Source organism: Triticum aestivum, chromosome 3A, assembly GCF_018294505.1.
Source record: "Triticum aestivum cultivar Chinese Spring chromosome 3A, IWGSC CS RefSeq v2.1, whole genome shotgun sequence".
Lineage (NCBI taxonomy): Eukaryota > Viridiplantae > Streptophyta > Magnoliopsida > Poales > Poaceae > Triticum > Triticum aestivum.
In genome coordinates, this window is record NC_057800.1 from 491154971 (window position 1) to 491175789 (window position 20819).

At 44.4% G+C, this 20819-nt stretch overlaps 1 protein-coding gene across 28 annotated transcripts; it reads right to left on the reverse strand.

Moving 5' to 3' along the window:
- Nucleotides 1-15759: 15759 nt before the first annotated feature.
- Nucleotides 15760-19333, reverse strand: LOC123061795 (uncharacterized). 28 transcript variants are annotated; one of them, XR_006429309.1, is made up of 8 exons: nt 19165-19325; nt 18473-19086; nt 17643-18327; nt 17184-17276; nt 17030-17087; nt 16850-16890; nt 16208-16314; nt 15760-16119 (listed from the first exon to the last, which is right to left on the reverse strand). XR_006429309.1 is itself a non-coding variant. In XM_044485063.1 (5 exons), the coding sequence occupies exons 2-5, from the start codon at nt 18654-18656 to the stop codon at nt 17218-17220; spliced, it is 528 nt and encodes a 175-aa protein (XP_044340998.1). In that variant the 5' UTR covers nt 18657-19086; nt 19165-19325; the 3' UTR covers nt 17094-17217. The 28 variants fall into 28 exon arrangements, 2 of the variants coding, with proteins under 2 accessions (XP_044340998.1, XP_044340997.1); XR_006429307.1 differs by having other exon boundaries at nt 16208-16676; XR_006429304.1 differs by having other exon boundaries at nt 15760-16676; nt 17030-17083; nt 18190-18327.
- Between the last annotated feature and the right edge of the window lie 1486 nt (nt 19334-20819).

The window sequence follows — 20819 nt, forward strand, 5'->3', positions numbered from 1 at the left end:
GATGAGGAGCACCACACTATCATGAGTGCGGTCATCCAGAAGGTTCAGTCCGCCAAGAGAGGATTGACTGAAGCCTGTGCCAGCCTTTTAACAGGCTTTGAGGTAAGTGTTTTAAAATGTAGTAGGAATATTACCGCATAGACAGTAGCCCCTGATGCTTTGTTCGGTGTTCACAAAGAAAAGCCGAACAGAGGATCAAATAACATCGTAGGAGTCTAATATAAGTATGTCAATATGCATATGCAGGCTTCGCTGCTGGCGTCCGCCGCACTAACTGCGGAGGTCGCCGTACTGAAGGAGGCCCTCGAGGGGTCCCAGAAAGAGCTCGGCCTTGCTAAGAGGCAGCTCGAGGAGAACAAGGGTAAGTAATACCCCGTATATAGATATGTATATATGAGAAAAAGGACGTGATTGCCAAATGACAAGATCATTGTATGTTTGCCAGGGGCCTCGACCGAGGTGGCGACCCTGAAGCAAGCGCTAACCAAGGCTGAAGATACAGCGGCCAAGGAGCGCACCGAGCGAGAGAAGCACGAGGCCCGGGTGGGCAAGGTGCAGCAAGAGCTCCAGGCTCTCGTGACAAAGCACGAGGCGTTGGAGCTTGACTCGAAGACACGGGAGTCTGAGCTTGCCGCGGCCCTTGAGAGTGCAAAGAGTGCCAAGCCCCCAAACGTGATCGATCAGGTCAGCATGTACTCATGTGTTGCGAGCGTCCAACTGCGTACACTTTTCATAATTAATCCTTAATTAGCCAGGATAAACATCAGCACACCCGACGGGAGGGATAAACATAAGCACCTGGTTTGTAGGCAGGATTACGCTCGGCTTCAACAGAAAAACGGTGGCGGCCGTGCTGTACGAGCTGCTCCTTCGTACCCTAGCTTCTGGCTATAAAAGGCTCATCTCCTCCCATGTACAGGAGGGAGAGGCGCACACGGGTTGGCCGCCGCCAGGCTGCTCGCATGCATGGAGACCTGAACATGCAACTCCCGCATAGTCCCTGATGGTGAAGCCCTACTATCCTTACCCTGCTAATCACCAAAATCTCGTAGTATACGTTGCCTCCCGGCGGCCGCGTCGACACGGCCATGTGCTCTAATGGTAAGAAATGATGAGATCTTTGACATATACTATCCTTACCCTGCTAATCACCAAAATCTCGTAGTATACGTTGCCTCCCGGCGGCCGCGTCGACACGGCCATGTGCTCTAATGGTAAGAAATGATGAGATCTTTGACATACTCTTTTCTCACAGGTGGTTGCCTCAAGTTAAAAGATCGGTTTACACCGAATCCATTTGTTGCCTCGGGTTGTTTTAGATTGGTTTACCAATCCAGTCGTGGCATGTAATAAATATTTGATAGGCAGATCAACCAGTGCATGGTTTGGATTTGAATCGCTCCCATAGCAGATCGTTTCCGTATAAAAATATTTGGAGGCAAATTGCTGGTGCTGGATTTGGATTCGGATCGCTTTCATTGTTGATCGTTTCTGTACAGAAATGTTTAAGAAGAAATATTTGGTTTCGGATCGCCCTAGTGCTGATTGTTTCCACGTAGAAGTATTTGAGGGGCCTGTTAATTTGACAGCTTGAGTCGGATTCGGATCGCCATTGCAGATCGTTTTCCTTTTAGAAAATTTTGTGAGGAAAATCATGACGTTTGACTCGGATCCAGATTACTCAAGAAGCAGATCGATTCTGCACTTATAAAATTCCCTCAGCCTAATCAGTAAAGGTTGGGCTTGCAAATATTCAGAGGGGTGGCAGATCTTCTCATAAGACTTGTGTATAAAGTTCAGATTGACTAGATTAGTAGGGGCTAGCTAAAAAAGTTGTATGGTCAGTAAGTGGTGCAATACATTGCACTACTATCAGTTGCGCCGGCTAGTTAATTTAGCCCGCACATGAAGTTAAACTTTCTGTGATATGTGAACAGTGTGGCTTCTCAATGCCATGACATGGCTAGTATCTAGATACAGTTCACCCACTGCCTTCACAGCTTGGTGCCCGTTCCAAAGTCTCATGACATGATTTCTTTTTCCGTGACCGACGAGGCCGGAACCACTCATAGTCTAGGCCGACGAGGCTAGACATTTTCTCCTCGGCCGACGAGGTTGGGAGACCGCTACCTTCCGCGACCAACGAGGTCGGAAGTTACTCACACGTCCTTGCTGACGAGGTAGGATATCATTTTGTTCCCGACCGGTGAGGCCGAACGTTCACCTTGAAACTTTGCTATGAACCCGGTGCCGACGAGGCCGGATATCTTAGTCCAAAGACCGACAAGTCTTTACCATGTCACAGCATGGCCATATATATTTTGGAGAATATTTCAGGTTGAAGACGACGACCATCAAGATCAGCTTAATCAAAGGTTTTCTACAAGATGCATCTCGTGGATGTAATTAACTAGATCGTCTTCCGAGGCTCCGGGAACCTGAAGCTACACAGTCGCTAAACTTAGTCAGATTGCATAGAGAAACATGATGTACTTGTGTGGGAACCATTTGATGTAATTCTCCAAAAGAATTAATGAAATACAGAGTTCCCTAATCTTGTGTGTCTCTTTTATTTATTTGTATATTATTGTATACTGGCACGCCCACACTTTATTTTATCGCCGTTACACATTAGGAAATACCCCTACCCGGGGGACGTTTCTTTTTCACGAAACAAATTGGCACGCCCAGTGGGATCAGGTTCTCCTCCCATCTTTGCTGCGCTTGATGGTCGTCAAATATGTTCTCCATGTTATACTTACTCGCCTTTGTTGGTGCTCTCCCCAATAAACTGAGCACCCGTGGTCTAGCCCGTTTGGGAGCTGACCCAGTAATACATGTTGTTAGCCAGTATTGGCCGACCAAGTCCTCCACCCAGGAGAGGTGAAGGGATATGTACAACAGAGGATTATTAAAACAAACATGACATAAGTTTGTACCTTGCCTCTCTATGCCCGAACGAGGTCCTAGATAGTTGTTCACAGAGGTGGTGTGAGATTGTCACCGATTGTCAGTGAATGGATGTGGTTGATTAGGCTTACGATCAAGCAACCTACACACAATGCACCAAAGGCACATGCTAAGTGGAGGCAACCGAGGTTGTGGATGATGGACTCTAGCTTATTTGATGTGCCGAGTTCGCTATTGGTGTTGTTCCTTATTTTCACTTAGCTGGGGGCAACTTTAGGAACAAGAGCAGAGAGGGCTACCTGTCCTACACAAGTGGGATCAGTGTGCAGCTTCTAGCCAACCCTAGCAAATGCATACACACAAACTCTAGATAATATGCCTATGAGGGTTAATTAGTCCACATAGGTGGGTAGCTACCAACCAAATTCTTAAGGTGGATCCCCGAGCAAACGTCAAAGAGGGCTCCTGCAAGAAGTGCATCAGTTTAAGATATCGCCAAGAGAAATCACCGCCACCAATCTATGGCGGATCAAGAAATCCAGTCAAGCAATAAGTGCAAACAGTCCACAGGAAGAAATATCATAGAAATTGGTGGGCACTCAGTCAATCTAGTCAAGCAATGCGATCAGTCAAGTCTCCCATAAAGAGGGAACATCTTCATAAAGTTTTCAAAACAAGCCTAATAATCCTGAGCGGAAGGCTTCACTGGAAAGAAGGCGGGAGGTAGCTACCCACCACCCCTCAGTAGAGGCTTAAAAAAATTCCATAGCCGTTCACCCCAAAACACCTACCAATCAGCCCTATCCTAAGTCCATCGATTCATCGGGATCGACGAGCGATACTAGTGGCGAACTCTAACAAAAGAGACAGCTAGAAGAAGTTGATACAGTTCAAAAAGGCCCCATTAAAGCATGTCGCCTCATACACTGAAACACAATGAAAGTGAGATTGTGAGTACTAATCACCGCAACCATTTTCTGCCTCGGGTTGCTTCATCGACCACCTTTACTTCCGTACATGACATTTTTAGATGTCACAAATACCCAGATTATTTTATGCCACTAAGGTGACACAATAAATTATCCCTTCAAACAGATGCGGGTATGTGTAGTGAGACACATGCAAGGCTACTCATAGCTATCTACCAGTGAAAAACATGCATATTTTCCTTGTCCCAGTAATCATGGGGGCAAAGGCGCCGAAATAGAGTCATCATGTTCTATTGACATGGATAAAAAAGATACATAGGTGCACGCAAGGCTTCGTCATGAGTTCCTTGCAGCATGCACAAATGAAAAAAAATCCTGAAAATAGGAGGCAGCATGTTATACCTTGCCACTCTTTAGGAGTTACGAGCACATTGTTGAGTTTTAATAGCCACAACCAGCATACTTCAATAGGCTATCACAGGGTTCATACATTACCCGTACAGAGTTTGCCACACCCTTTGCCTTGAACCACGGGCGCCTCTGAAAAATCAAGAGCACACTTATGAGTTTAAGTTGATTGGCTGAGGGCGGCTAAAACAAATACATGAAAGATATACCAATATAATGTTCCTTGGTTGGCGTAGAAATACACGACCCGTGGCTGATGTTATTTCATACTGGGTCGCAAGAGCAACCTGCATAAAAATGTGTGACTTGTGAGAGGGCAAGTACTGGGTGTTTTCAGAAACTGAAAATTAACACGCACACATCAGACATCCCTGCCATGGACCAAACTCCATTTTCAAATACATGATTCATGGTACCTTCGCACTGGCCACAAAAAAAGGGAGAGAAAGAACAGAAATAAACAGGGTAGTGATTGACAGCAGAGCAAGCAAATTTGCTTGACAGGACTTCAAATTTATATTCCTAATAGTCTCACGGTGGACCAAATAACAGAGTTCATCATGACTGATCGACAGAGAAGTAAGGACTGGACTCACACTAGTTTGCTAAAGCTTGCTATGACCTCGGGGTCAGACACACAACACACCTAATTGATCGAAGGAAACTAAACGAGTATCCTATTAACATTACTCAATGATAGAGTAAGACCCAATAATTGAACGCATAGCATGAAGTGGCGGCGGCAAGCCCCCAACTTCTCCAACTTTTTTGGATACTTTGCCAGCCTCTTGCTCATGGAGTCTCCTTTGGCCGCCACCTCCTCGAAGCGAGAAGAAGATTTCTCCACAACTTGAGTAGCAATCTCCACCTCCTCGAAGAAATTTGCATTCTTCGACTTCATGGCTTTGACAAGCTTGAGACTTTCCTTCTTCTCTGCTAGCTGTGCCTGCAACTCTTTGATGCTTTTAGTGTGGTCGGCTTCAAGTGTGAGGACAGAATCCTGGTCCTTGAGCCCTTCGGCCCTTACATGCTCAAGCTTTGTGTGGGCCTCTGTGATTTTCTTGCGTACCGCGATGCAGCCTGTTCCAATATTTCCGCTACACGTTGGATCCTTGCTGGCAAGGTCTCAAAAGTGTCTTGAGGCTGCTGGTCAGATTTATCCTCAAGTTGTTCTTGTAAAGTTCTCAGCCTGGTAACCATCATCTTTATCTCAGGAGTGAAATAAGGGGAAAAGAATCCTTCCCATCCGTCTAGAGCATTTTTCATCTCCCCAATGAAAACATGTTGGTCAAACTTTTCTGCACTTGCCAACAGTTGGAGATTCTTTAGTCCAGTCACAATTTGTTGAAAAGCAAACTTCGTATTTGCACAAGCAGATTCTGGTAACTGCAGTGGAGCACCGGGTTTGCAGTTGAGTTTTTTGGGGGCAGGAGGGAGTTCATTGGCATCAAAGTCCGTACTGAAGTTTCCCACAAATTTCAGTATTGTCTTTTACAATTGTAACCTGGTCGATGCTCTCTGTAGCGTCCCAAGCAACTGGTCCTAGTTATTTGTGACCAAACAAAAAAGAGATCTTTTACGGTGATTGTAGAGTTACGATTTGTAATTTCATGTAACTCCTACTCTGATTTTTTCTGGCCATTGGATCTCGAAAAATCATTTAAAAAATTCTTTTTTCTGTAAAAGGGTATAATAGTAACTGAATCTCTCGTCTGTTTCCGTTCCTTACGGCACGTTCAGAGGCCATCTCCACGATCCAATTCTCCTTGCATAGCCGCCGCCGCACATCCTGCTCGTAGATGGCTAGGCGGTGCGCCGTTCAGATCATCCCCGCGCGGCGGACCCGATCCAAGCGAGAAGCAGCAATCCGATATCTTGGTGTCGCTCCTGCCGTCAATGTTCCGGCCGGCCGGCAGTACTGCAGGTCGTACATCGCGGCGCACCGAAGCCTCGGCTGCCCCACCGCCCTCAACCCGCCGCCATGGACAGATGATCTCTCTTCACCGTACGTCGGATACCCTACTGCCTGAGTCAGCGCTGCCGGCGACCTTCCCTCCCACTACAGGTAACTGCATGCGTGTTGTACTAGCTCTTCTGATCCTCATGTTTGCGCGATGGCAGTCCCATGGTGTGATTGCCACTCAACAACGCCCAACCAGCTGTTAGTTCAGAGGAATACATTTGCCGATACGCTCTAGTACTACAACTCTGGTTTTTTTTTTGCCTGTTCACAAATCTGAACATATTATGTTCATGCTTACTGTGGTGATTAGCATACTCATGTCTTTTCCAAGGAAAAAAAGAATACTCATGTATTGGGTTGTGCTCACAATTAAGCTCTCCCCTGCGATATGATGAAGATGTATGGTTTATGCGTTGGGGGATGTTTGATAAAATGTAATCCTCTTTAGTTCAGATATATTGATTTCAGCACCTGATTAGAGTAGCTATGAGAGTCCAAATCTGAAATCTAGCTTGCTTTATTACTGAAAATCAAATAAGTATACTGAGAGCAAGCTTATGACTTCTCTAGATCATGGAAACATCTACTTAGCATAATCACCTAGTCCTTGGGGTGCTTTCGTTGGTGGTGTGGTGTGAAAGTTATTATCGGCATGCGCTGCATCGCCTGTGAGGTCTTTTTGTTTGGTAGGTTGAAGAGCTATTGTTTCAGTTCGTCCATGACACTTATGGGGTTGTGGGGGATGTTGCACTCAGAGAACTTGTTCTTGCAGTAGTAGGATGAACTGGATCAGATATTGGAAGTGGTACTGTCACATATCCTGGCATCTGCTCAGGTATGCCTGGTTTTGAATTTGGGACCTTATACTTTGTGAATTGTAATATGTATTCTGATATAACTGTTATATTTAAGCGTTGTCATTTGCCCCATACTGATTACAAACGACAGTTCTAATTATGTTTTCACATGTCCACAATTCAAGTTAATCAACCTTGGTAAAACTTGAACATGTAGCTTCCAACCAGCTTAAGGAAAAGGTGTGCTGCCAATTTCCCGAGCCTTATTCTCATCCATAATTTCGACTCAAATCACTTGATTCATATTCGTAATTTAGTGCCCATGTATTTTATTTTCTGTTATCACTGAAACTGTGTGTGTTTGCCCTTTGAAAAAATTTACTGGTCCATATCCATGATATCTTGGTACATGATGTTGTTATCCAAAACAAGACAATACATATTTGCATTAGTAAATTTATAGTTCTAGCTGATGGATTGTTCAAAGGAGAAAATTTTAGTTTAAATAACAACACTTATGTGGATGTTTCTTATTGGCTAGTTTTGACATGGAGAGCTAGATCTGACTTTTCCTACTTGTATTTCTATTCCATTATACTTTTCAGGAGCACGTGAAGCTCGCATGTCATTGTACTAAGAACTATATTTCACATAACTATACTAAGTTGACGTAATTTCAGCCTGCAGCATGGCACATGAGTCTTCGACATCATTGAGGATTTCTGCATCGGCAAATTGGAAGACTGACGTGGAATAGGAGAGGATGTAAAAGCTCCCAAAGTGTGAACCCATGTGCTCGTCTACAATTCCTTGAAGATGATGAGAACGAACAAAACCATTTCGTAATTGTGATGAGGACTGCTCCAGGGCCCAGCTTTGTGGTTCTGATCACATGTTTGACTCATGCTTACTCTGGTACATGGTCTCCATCCACCCATCGTCTACATATGGCCTCGCCGGATCGCCAGATAGCACCGTCGTCTACATCTGTATCGCCTGACAGGCACTGTCCTCACCCCTGCGTCACAGTTAATTGTGTACTAGTAATTCCTTTGGAGAACTTGTTACAGTTATTCTAACTCCGCCATGTATCCATGAACTTGTTAGATTCTGAATATGTAATTTTCCAGACAGACGGGTAGCATTCAAGTGCTCCGTATGCGCCAGCACTCTCAAAACTCACTTCCTTTTTTGCTCTTTTGCTCCCTGAGACACAACTCTGACTTCCTTATTCGTGTCTTGGAGCATCTGGACACCATACCCGCCCCACACGTCTGGGTGGGCTGCCAGGTCACTGCTTGGTCGCAAAAACCGCATCCAACTACGCTGCTTAAAACCGGCCCAAACGCCTGGACTGATCGGCAGTCTCCATATCCGGCCTAGACGCGCCCGCGCACCATCGCCATGTCGAACCGGCCCACTCTGGCCCACCATGCTCCCACTATCGTCATCATAAAAACCCCACCCACTCGGACGAACCATAGTCACTCTCAGTCCTCTCGCCCTCTCCGCTCCCCTCATGTCTTCTCCACTTCCTCTCCCAATCTCTCTGCCTCCTTCACCATGGCCAGGTCTAGCCACGACTCCGGCAGCGAAACCGATCCCATGGACTTGGATGACCTCGTGAAGCAGGACGCCGGTTCTAGCAGCGACGTGTCCGACGACGAGAAGCTCCTGCTCTGCAATACCATCTAGCATTTGCGGTTGGACACCGGCGGGAGCTCGAGCTCCGTCTCATTCGCTGTCGGCTCCTCCAGGTCACACCGATGCAATGCAGGCAGTGTTCACCCGTCCCGCTCTGCGCCGCTCCAGATCCTAGAGCAGGACGGCCATCTCCCCTTCCCCTTCGTTGCCAGCACCGCCCAAGCAGCACTGGGTGCCCGTGCTCTTGGCTCCCGTGGGGATGCACATGCCATATTTGGAGGCGAAGGCAGCTCAGCATGCGCGGCAACGGGCCGCGGCCATGGTGGAGCCCAACTCTTCCTGCCAGTGTGCACGCTCGGTCCTTGTCGACCCGGAGAAGGCACTCCTCCGCGAGGTCACGCGGCATTCGCTAACCACGGAGGAGTCCAATGCTAGGCGCCTTCAGTGCAAAAACTCAAAGGCACTCTGGCTCGGGCTCGAAGCTTCCTAGCGCCCCGCAAGGGAGAAGGGGGCCGCCAAATGAGCTAAATTTTTATCATAATGTCATAAAATTAAGAAATTTTGGCTATGATATTTCTTTTATTTCCAGTGTTATAAAAATAAAAACCAAACCATGGAAGATATTGCAATGAGAAGGTGGTAGATATAAGTGAGAAAAACACATGCCCGTAGAATTCCTTATGTTGAAAATGTTGAAATGATGAAAATTAGTACAAGCCACTATTTAGTGTGTGGGCATCAAACGAACCATCATCTGAAAATTGAACAAAACTTTGAAGTTGGAAGCATATTCTTGTAAAAATAGTCTCACAATTATGTCTTGAATGAAGTGTTTATTGGTTGGAGATAAATTATAAACACTGTTTGGAGCAACAGATCAGCTCCCAAGCTTAATAAACATTAACAAAAAGTAAAAGGCTACTAAAGAAGATCGCCATTGCTGCCAAAAGTCAATGCCTCCCTGGGATTGTTAAATGCTTGTTTCTTCGTTCTTGGCGATGACCCATCTTTGTCCGAGCCCCCCTCGCCCCTATCCCTGAACTCACATGAATTTCTGTTTTGTTCGTACATACCCTGTCCAAAAGCATAGAATGGTAGTTAGATCAACATAGAAATGATGTAGCCATTTGTTTTATATAATATGTAGTAACTTGGCATTATAACCAACATGTTCATTCATGGCATCACCACTATCATCCGAGAATGGATAATATTTTACAATGTACAAGTCAAATTTCTTGATAATAGTATTGTGCCTGCTCATCCTGCTGCGGTTATAAAATGGTTTTTGTTTATATGTCAATGACATAATGGTAAAATAATAATAAGTAAATAAAAGAACATACCTTCGTGTCTGTATTAGCACGGTCCTGTATCATTCAATTACCAGTATTCAAAAGAATGTGACCGAACTAAATGTAAGAGTGCTTGCTGGTAGGTGAACTACATAATCCAATTACTAACTCCCATACTGCTACATTCAACTACTAGCTGAGAAGAAAAGGTTGATTACACTTCAGTTTTGTAATCTATGATTTTGTTGCTTCCAAATAAAAATGTAATATCTGAAAAGATTTAATCTTTTCTTATGAAGCAAGAGGCACCAGAAATTTTAAGACATAACAATAAAATAATCCTAGTAGATCAACTTCAGTACTGACCACTACTGCTACTGCTTCTGCAATTCAAGCTATCGAGATAGTTCAAGCTAGCTTGTTGTGGAATTTAGTTGGGCATGACACTGCAATGCAGAAAGTTCAGGTTGGTTGCAATCCACGATAGACAAACAGGTACATGATTACGACCTACATGATTTCCTTGACTTTTAACCACTTATTTCCTTGGAGTCTCAACCATTTCCTTTTGATTTAGATTATTTTTTTGGATAATTCTGTGGTAATTTCTTTTACATTTTGAGTACATGAACAGTAACTAATAGTGATTTTACTTCTTATACTAACCATCTTTATGCTAGATCTACAATTGTGAATTTAGTGATATAAACTCTACAAAAATTAACAGTAACTAATCGCCTACTAGTTACTGATAATTTTCAACACTTGTAATATTCCTCTTGTATCTCCTGTTATCTGGGCTACTCTTGTTATGTAGTACACATATGTGGAGTTTCTAGTGCTGTAGAATTATTTTTGCCATGGAAGCACATCAGTGTCATGATTCATGCCATTCTGGTATAAGATGAACTAAAGCTTATTCAACAACTCAGCAAATGAAAATATTGCATCCTACTTCTACAGATTATGTGTTCTGTTATCATAATGAAACAAGACCTCATTGATGTGTTTATACTTTCTACTCGAAGCTGCAGACCATCCAGAGAATATGCTAATTGAAGAACAAAGGGGAGAACTTGAAGCTTTTATGCTAATTTGAAGAGGGGGTTTACCTTATTGTAGATTGTTACAAATTCTTCTCTGACGCTGCAATCATCCTAGTCCTCTTGGATCTTGATCTTGGGGATTTATGTCCGCCTCTTATGGCGGACCTTGCCAGCGATGGGAATGGTAAGATAGGGGGATGGATTGGTGATGGGAAGAGCTGTTGGGGGCCGTGGTCAAGGTAAACAACGGCAGTGGGGTGAGCACGGTGGAACCGTGGAAGCAGGCGGCGGCGCTGAGGCGGACATGGGGGAGGTGGACAGCGGCGCCATTGCAGCCATGGAGGAGGTGGACAGCGGCGCTGGGCCGGTCATGGCGCACATGGACGGCGGCGCTAGGCCGGCCATGGCGGAGGCGGACGGCGGCGACGTGGCCATGGCTGAGCCATGCGGCGGCGATCCATAATCCCCGCGGCGGTGCGGCTGGCTAGGCAGATACGTGAGTTTGATGTGGGCACCGCGGGTTATTGTGTGACGAATTTACCCTTGAAAAAAACAACCGGTGCCACTAAAATATTGTAATGGTCCCACCGCTACATATAATTTGCCGTAATTTTAGTTTTGTAACTCCTCGTAACTCCTATTTTCTCACCGTCAGATCAAGGTGGATAGACGGCTCATAAAATCACCAATCACCGTAACAGTTGTAAACAAAAAAAAGGACTCCATATTAAATAGGGGTATAATAATCAAATGTGTGGAGAAAGTGAGAGCAAGCTAACCTTTGAGATTTTGCCTCCTCCCAGATCCTGTGTTACTTGAGATACCACGGCGGAGTCGGACTTGCGCTTCACACCACTCCCTGGCAAGATGGGAGCTCCATGCTTGTCCTCAGAATAATCCTCTTTAGGGTTATTTCCATCCGATGGTTTCTTGTTTTCAAGATCACTGACATCAATGTCCATTGAAGGGTCAGAGTGATTCTTTAGCAATAGCTGCAGCAGTACTATTTGCATCATCATGTCTTTGGGCACGAGCACTTTTGGAAGATCTTTTAGTCTCCACGGCCAAAGCCCCCTTAGCGAGAGCTTCAGAAGAAGCCTTCTTTGCACTCTTGGAGCTTTTTGTGGTTGTCTCGGATGAACTCGTGTTCCCTTTGGCATTGACAAGAACTTCCTTAGAAGGAACAGCAGCCACGACTGCTTCAGTGACAACCTCCTTTGTGCCCTGGTTGCCCTGGTCACCAGAACTTGGATAGAATATTTTGGCTTGACTAGCCGGGGCATCCGGAGCAATTTCAGCAGGAGCCTCAACAGGAGAGCCCGCGTTGCTTGGTATAACCAGCGCCGGCTTGCTAGCCGTGACTGGTGCTGTTGCATCATTACTCGCCTCCTCAAGAGCAGATGGTGTGGACATTCCCACGTCATTTGGGCTCTCCAATATAACTGCTGCACATCAAATTCATACGTCAGCAAAAAATAAGAGATGCTAGAAGTATGTGCAAGGCAAAAAAAAAAAATTACCAGAAACACTTGTAGGAGACGTGCTCTTTATAGTGCGAGGTATATCAATACCATTGCAAAAATGTCTGTTTCCTTCAAGAAAGACAATGCCGAGACACACCACCTCATGTATTCATAAGAACATTGAGTTGCTCGGGTTCTTGGCAGTAGCTCGAAGCTATGCCCTCCTGGTCGTAGATGGCCAAGACGACCGGTAAGGAGCTCTGTAGTTTCCTCTATAGTTCCTTGCAATATTTCAGAAAACTGCATAAGTCCATCCATGGGAAAATCAGGGACTTCCTGATCACAGTTGTGAGCACGAGCGAAGCGATGGGGGCAATAAACTTGGTTTATTTGCTGTTGGCAACGCCTATAAGATACCCCTCCAACTACGCTGCTGATTATAATATCAATCTCTGAAATTTTTAGTGTTCGCTCTTCCTCTGATGTCTCTCGACAGTCATTCAGATGCACAGATTCTGCTTTTGGGAATCGGGAAGGACCTAACCTACCCAGGAAATCCAGTGACAATAGGCCATGTTGTTGCTCATCAACGTCCAAAAATATGTTATGGGCGCCAACAAGATCAATCTTGGGGTTGTGGGCTCTCCACTTATCCATGATAAATGGAAGGTTCTTTGTCAGATTTGTTGAGGACGTGGAGGAATATGGCATAGCCCTCCAATACGTTGCGAACCATCCCATGATGAAATGCGCAGGCAATGGCAACTTGTGCTCACTTGCTGAACCCGCACCTGTTGCAATAGCATGGTGTATGTCATCCAAGCATCTGTAAAGATGGGCCAAGCTAGCCACGCCTATGACCCTCCTCGTTCCCTTTGCAATACTCACGGCTGCAGTAATAACTTCAGGCCTAATGAAGTCCCCCGTGCTTATTGGGATGCAGTATAAACATAGCCAAGCAGCAATAAAAGCAGCTCGGTACTCTAACCTTGAGCATTGCGCTTTATAGTTCATCCGATAGCACGAAAATAATACCGAGGGTGCTTTATTCCCTTGAGTTGTGAGTTGAAAGTTGTGATTCTTTAACAGTGGATCATCAATTGCAGCATAGAAATCCACTGGATAGTTTACCTCGGTGACGTCTTTGAGCCGCTCTTTGTCATCAAGGAAGTAGTATGTCCACTCTTTGATTGTGACAAGACCTTCTGTAGCGACCAGACCTCAAACAGTCTGATCTTTGTGCTCCGGTGTCTTCCCTGTATCAGTAATGCTGATACAACACAGTACTCGAAGAATTTATAGCAAAGTAGCAATCACACATTTATTACATCGAGTGTCTCAAAAGAGAATTTATTACAACCAATATGGCCTAAGGCCATCTAATAACGATAACAGCGGAAGGCTTGGAAGATAAGTGAGTCCATCAACTCCAACGGCATCACTGAGTATAGAACCACGACCTAAAAACTCTTTAATCGTCGTCTGAAAAGTCTGCAACATTAACGTTACAGCCCGAAACGGGTCAGCACATAGAATATGCTGGCAATGTAACACATAGAGAGTAATGTAATGAAACAGCTATTCTATATGCATATTTGGCTGGTGGAAAGCTCTATGGTTACAGTTTTGCGTAAAACCAATTTTTCCCTACTGCAAAGAAATAAATTTATTTAACTATCACGGTAGTTGTTAAACATTGAGAATAGTTAACAGCATTCTCAATCCTAATTAAGCATCATTATTAAACATAACCCAACAAAATTAATTTAGAGTAACACGTTGAGATTCACATGATAATCCAAGTACTAGATACTCAAGATGTCCATAATCGGGAACACGGCTAACCATGATTAGTTTATTACACTCTGCAGAGGTTTGCGCACTTTTTCCCACAAGACTCGATCGCCTCCGTTTGGTTTTTCGCACTACATGGTGTTTGAGAAGACAGATGACCGAGACATAGTCTTTCAGAAGTGCTGGCACCTTACGATCGGGTAGACCGTACCAGCTACATCCCCTACATCTGCTAGTCTACCACTAGAAGAGTTCGCACAACTTAATCAACTATGCTAGAGCCCATAATAGCTTGTGGCTGCACACGGAAGTTTCTAATATGAATAGTCTCATGATCCCTTTGAGCCTGGGTGGCAGTCCAAAAGAAAACAGGCAAGTCCTGGAATACCCAGGTGCCTAGACAGGCAATCCTAGAATAACCAGGTGCCTCAATCCACCCAGATGTGTGTTTAAGTTGCCACCTTAAGTAAACCATTAATTAACAATCTCACATCTGTCATGAATACTCTCAAAACCTAATCCACGTCTACGAGCATAGCATGGCATAATAAGCAAACGTAGAGTAACTCCCAAAGGTTTGATAATAACAGGTAATAGGTACTACCTCATCTACTTCTCATCCCACGATTTAATTAGATCCTAATCATGCAATGTGTGAGGATTGATCTAATGCAATAAAACTGGGCAGTAGAAAAGGTATGATCAAAGTGTTACTTGCCTTGGTGATGATCCGCGAAACCCGATTCGAAGTAACAGGCGGCGCACTCCTGGTATTCTATCGCAGACAAACAAACAAGTATACAATAAGTACTCATCTAATGCACGGATAAAACGCAAATAAGAGATCTAACCAGAAGGTTCAATTTAAAAACTCCGGTTGGCAAAAAAAATCAAATCGAACAAAGCAACGAAAGTCAAACGGTGAAAGAAATCAACTTCGTTCTACTAATCTGGATCTAGGGCAAATTTTACAGTAGCAAAATCTTGTTTAAGTTGGTTAAACGGATAGAGGGTTTCGAGACGAGCGAAAAGTTATACTAAAACGAAAATCGGATCAGGAATCGCGATCAGAAAATCGCGGATTTAATCCAAAAAAAAAAAACGACGAACGTTCGCTAGAACAAACGAACGGACGAACGCTCACTATTTAAATAAAACAGAAAAATCGATCTATTTAAAAAAACCGAATCTAAAAAAACCGACGAAAACCGATTTTTTTAACGTTGGCACGGAAAACGAGGCGGTGGCGAACCTCGGCGGCGGCGGCGCTCGGGCGGCTAGGGTTTGGGGCGCGGGTGCCTGGGCCTTTGCTGGCTCCCCCCCCCCCTCGGCTTATAAAGCCTAGTGGGTCGGGAGGCCGGATCAGACACGGCCCCTAGGTCGGTTCTTTTTTTTATTACTAGGAAATTGCCCGTGCGTTGCAACGGAAACATAAGTATTCTAGTGGTTCAACATTAATTGCATGAAATATGTATCTTTGATACGATGCACCTGCTATAAGATAACATACTTTTTAAAGGAAATTGATGCCTTGTTATTATTTAGTTCATGGCATTATCCGCCAGTACAACATCTTGAATACAATCTGTAGAAACACTAAACCAAGTTTTGCATTAAAAGGCAACCCTCCCTAGCTAAGATCTGAGCAGCTTTGTTTGCTATTCTCCTGGCCCAAGCCACTCAGAACTCGTCGATGCCTCACATCATCTTCTTTATCTCCTAGACAAGAGGACCAAACCTGGATCGGTCGATAACATCTGAGTTAATAACCTGCGCCATAAGTTGGTTGTCGGTTTTGAGAACAAGCTTTGTAGCGCCAACTTCGATTACAAGCTACACTCCTCGACGACAAGCGAGCATCTCCGTGTGTCTGGTCCAATGCAATCACGAATATACTTATTATAGAACTGGATGTTGTGTGTCTGGTCCAATGCCATCACGAATCAAGTAGTGTTTACTGGTTAATATTTGTGAGCTATGTGAAGATTGCATCTTGGACTTTGAGTTCACTTCTCTTGAGCGCTCCTTTCTCCTTGTTCCTTTTGCTCCCTTGAGCTCTTCATTCCTACAAAATAGTTAAATGTTAGTACCAGAGTATCTCGACAAAAATTCAGTAGAAAACAAATTTCTGTGCAAGGGGATATTTCAATGACTCCAGGAAAAGACAGTACAAGCAAAAATTTCAACATTCCCGGAGAAGTTTTTTGCATGAATATGAAACGAAAGTAGTCTTCGATAATCCACATTGAAGGTATACACATTAATAATACATTCCATGTCATGATTCCATGGTTATAAAAGAACTTTTTTGTCACCATTTGTACAAATGTTCATAGAGATTATTAACAAACTGTGCCAGCTATACATCAAAGCTGAATAAGGTTTCAGAATTTTCCACTGAAGAACATCCTCTGCTGGACGAACATACTGCAGGCAAACAAAATAGTTACTTTCAAGAGTCCAGAGGAAGTTGAAATTGCATTACATTAGAATTAACCTAAAAACTTATATCATTTTATCTAATTTTAGCTTCCAAATTTGCAAGATCTTTAAAAGCAATATACATGTATTGATGTATAGACCTAGAACTTTGAATATACCAGTGGGGAATGAATCAATCATGGCATTGTTTTTTAAAGGCCTACAGACAATAAGAAAACCATCATGAGATGTTCTTGTTCAATAACAAACTTGTATAAATCTAAGAAATTAACAGAGCGTGTAAGAGGTGAAACCACACAAAAATAATTAAAAGGAAGTTCATTAGGTTCGATACTTACAGTTGCTACATCAAACGCCTCCCTCAGTGCACCAGCTGGAAAAAAAGTCGGATTCTGTCTGCCATCACGCATACAACAAAGGTCAAAATCTAAGCAAAATTTTTTATTTCAAAAAGCCAAGCCTCATAAAATACCAGTAGATCAAAAGACTAACCAAGGGATGGACAAATCTTTACATCAGTTACATTTTAGACCTGAAAACTCAAAATTTTAGACCTGAGAAGGTGGTGTGTCCAGATCAGTAAAACTGCAACCACAAAAGGGGATGAACCATTTTAGACCTGAAAACTCAAAATTTTAAAACAAATGATAGATAAAATGCTCATGGAGCACTGAATCAAAAAATGTTTGAATGAGTATTTGTTCTTTGGGTTTTTTTTCCACTTAGAAATCGGGTGAGGACAGTATGTGTCATTTAGCACCAAGATTCCAGCCACTACTGCCTCCTCCTACATCTAGCAGTTGAAAACTTCAAATCAAGTAATGGGTAGATCATAATGAATCTTTTTCACTTCAAACAATATGGTCAATCTTGTTCCATTCAAAAAAGATGATGCATCTTACTAAAGAGCCCATTCGGCTTGAAAGGAAGTACTTGTGAACGGCCGACAACCTGTAGGAAGTGCTCCTGAAGCTCGCTCACGTCCAACAATCACCTTGTGCGACGGCGGCGGGTGTGAGAAAACAGAACACACCAGGCTCGCCAGATATCGGCATGTCATACAATTAGTCACATCCAAGACTTCAAAACACAAGAATCAATATCTTATTTTTTTAAAGGAGCGACACATCTTAATGCGTAAAGAGAAGGCATAAGTGGGGTCATAATTACTATAATTAACTTAACTTTGTGGATTCTAACTTCTAAGACCTAGCAGGAGAGCAATATTTTCATCCATATTATTATACTCGATTATCCTTATAATGTAAACCTTTTCATAGAAAAGAGGAAATACTTTGCGTTGACATCTGTATCGTAGTAGCCATAACAGAACTCTATATGCATCTCGTCCTAGGTTTAATGTAACGACCACTAAAGATGGTTATTTGCCTTTGACAACTAAACTGTTCCTGAAGTAGTTTCAAGTGTGCCACCTCTTTTGATGTATATGCAGCTAGTACAAATTTCTATGGTAGATTTTAGATAGAAAGGGAAATACCGTATCCAAATCTGGACTTCTGGAGCTTCATGGGCTTATTGTCCATTGTGTCCACCAACTCAACGTCCATTGTGAGCTCAATGTCGGACTTGAACCAATGAACTGTAGCAGCAGGAACGACTTTCCATTTGCGAACACCTACATAGCCATCCAAATAAGATCATAGATCTCCCCAAAAACAAGAAGATTGAAGGCTAACTGATGCATCTGTTCTGGGCGTGAGCGGCAGGTAAAGTAGATAGATGTATTGTACAGATATGGAGAAAAGGTGAGAGCAAGGTACCATGTCGATTAATTGAAGCTGAGTTTTGTTCCACTGTTCTGCCTACTGTATGCCTCCAGTCCCTTCTCCTGTCAAACTCATGAATATAGCAACAGCACAGGAAGGTGTAGGCTTTCAGAGATGAGGTTGAATATAGCAACAACAAAAAATAATTGGACATCAGGAAGCAGGTGAACCGAGGCATGTCCCGACGTCGGCAGCGCCCTCCATTAATCTGCTAGGCCGGGGGCGCAGAGGCCCACTTGCGGGAGAGGCAGGGAGGCGGCCATGGCACGGCGTTCTGGAGGAAGGCGACCATGGCATGGGGCGGCGGAGGCTGCGCACGGCGCCGGTGCTCGGGAAGACGGAGGACCATCATGGCGCGCGGAGCGAGGCGCAGAGGAACGGATCTGGTCGTGCAGAGGCCCACTTGTGGGAGAGGCAGGGAGGCGGCCATGGCAGATCGTTCTGGAGGGAGGCAACCATGGCATGGGACGGCGGCGGCTGAGCGCGGCACCGACGCTCGAGAAGACGGCGGACCATGGAGGCGCGCGGAGCGAGGCGGAGACGCACGGATCTGGCCGCTTCCACGTCAGATCGGGCCGCAGTGGAGCTCCACATCGGGATCCATGGGCCTGAGGCAAGATTTGTGAGAGAGAGGTCGGGAAGGGAGAAGGGAGAAGAAGAGAGATAGGGCGCACGGGAGGGGTTACCGGACAAAGGCTGGAGATCGGCATCGGTGGCGCTGGACGCCGGCGTGAGATGCAAGCCAGAGGAGGGAGAAAACTGTGAGGGAGAAAACCGGTAGGGGGGAAAGAAAATCGAGTGGGACGATAGGTGGGTCGGAACGGGAGGAAAAAATCGGTGCGGGAGGGGTCGTACGAGAGGCTTGACGAACGTAAGAGGGGAAACAGAACGCTACGTTTCTTTTAGATAGTAGAGATTATTATTCCGCTCGGAAGAAAAAAATAAAAAGAAATACTAAACGGACTTCAAAAATTCCAAAATAAATTTTTACGGGCTTCTAAAATCAAGCCGCACAAGGTGAACATTTATTTGGAACCTAACTGCAATTTTGAAAAACGCACATTTTTCCTAAATTCAAATAAAACATCGAAAAACTCTGAAATAAAATCTTATTTGATTTTATTATTAAATCCTCAATATTTATTTATTTTGGAAAAGTCATTTTATTCCCTCTCTCATATTTTTGTAATAGAAATAATTGATGATAAAATAAATAAAATCAAATGATCCTATTCTCAAAATTTGAGAAAACTCAAATATGAAAATAACGAAACCCCCAACTCTCTCCGTGGGTCATTGAGTTGCGTAGAATTTGTAGGATCAACCAAAATGCAAAATAAAATATGATATGCATTGATGATCTAATGCATAACATTTCAAATTGAAAATTTGGGATGTTACACCTTCGCCTTCTGCACCATGCGCCAACCTATGTTGGCATAGTTTAGCATAAACCGCGAGCAAAGTATTGACTACACTGTCTTCGGCGCAGAATGGTGGTGGGATGAATTCATCATAGGCATGACCTGAAATTGGGATTCCCATGGCATCATCAACAAGCAACAGTGGGTACCCCATCTCACCCTGACTTGTGATTTGTTGGGGAACGTAGTAATTTTAAAATTTTCCTACGCACACGCAAGATCATGGTGATGCATAGAAACGAGAGGGGAAGGTGTTGTCCACGTACCCTCGTAGACCGAAAGCGGAAGCGTTAGCACAACACGGTTGATGTAGTCGTACATCTTCACGATCCGACCGATCAAGTATCGAACGCACGGCACCTCCGAGTTCTGCACACATTCAACTCGATGATGTCCCTCGAACTCCGATCCAGCCGACCTTTGAGGGAGAGTTCCGTCAGCACGACGGCGTGGTGACGATGTTGATATTCTACCGTCACATGGCTTCACCTAAGCACCAGTATGATATTATCGAGGTGGACTATGGTGAAGAGGGGCACCGTACACGGCTAAAAGATCCAAGAAATCAATTGTTGTGTCTATGGGGTGCCCCTCTCCTCCGTATATAAAGGAGGTGAGGAGAGGGCCGGCCAAGGGGAGGTGGCGCGCCCAAGGGGGAAGTAGGACTCCTTCTTTTCCTATTTGGAGAGGGAGAGGGAAGGAAGAGGAAGGAGGGAGGAAGGAAAGGGGGGCCGGCCCCCTTCCCAATTCAGATTGGGCTTGGGGGGCGCCCCCTCCCTTGCTCCTTTCCCCTCCTTTCCACTAAAGCCCATTAAGGCCCATATACCTCCCGGGGGGTTCCGATAGCCTCCCGGTGCTCCGGTATTATCCCGATCTCACCCGGAACTATTCCGGTATCCAAATATAGTTGTCCAATA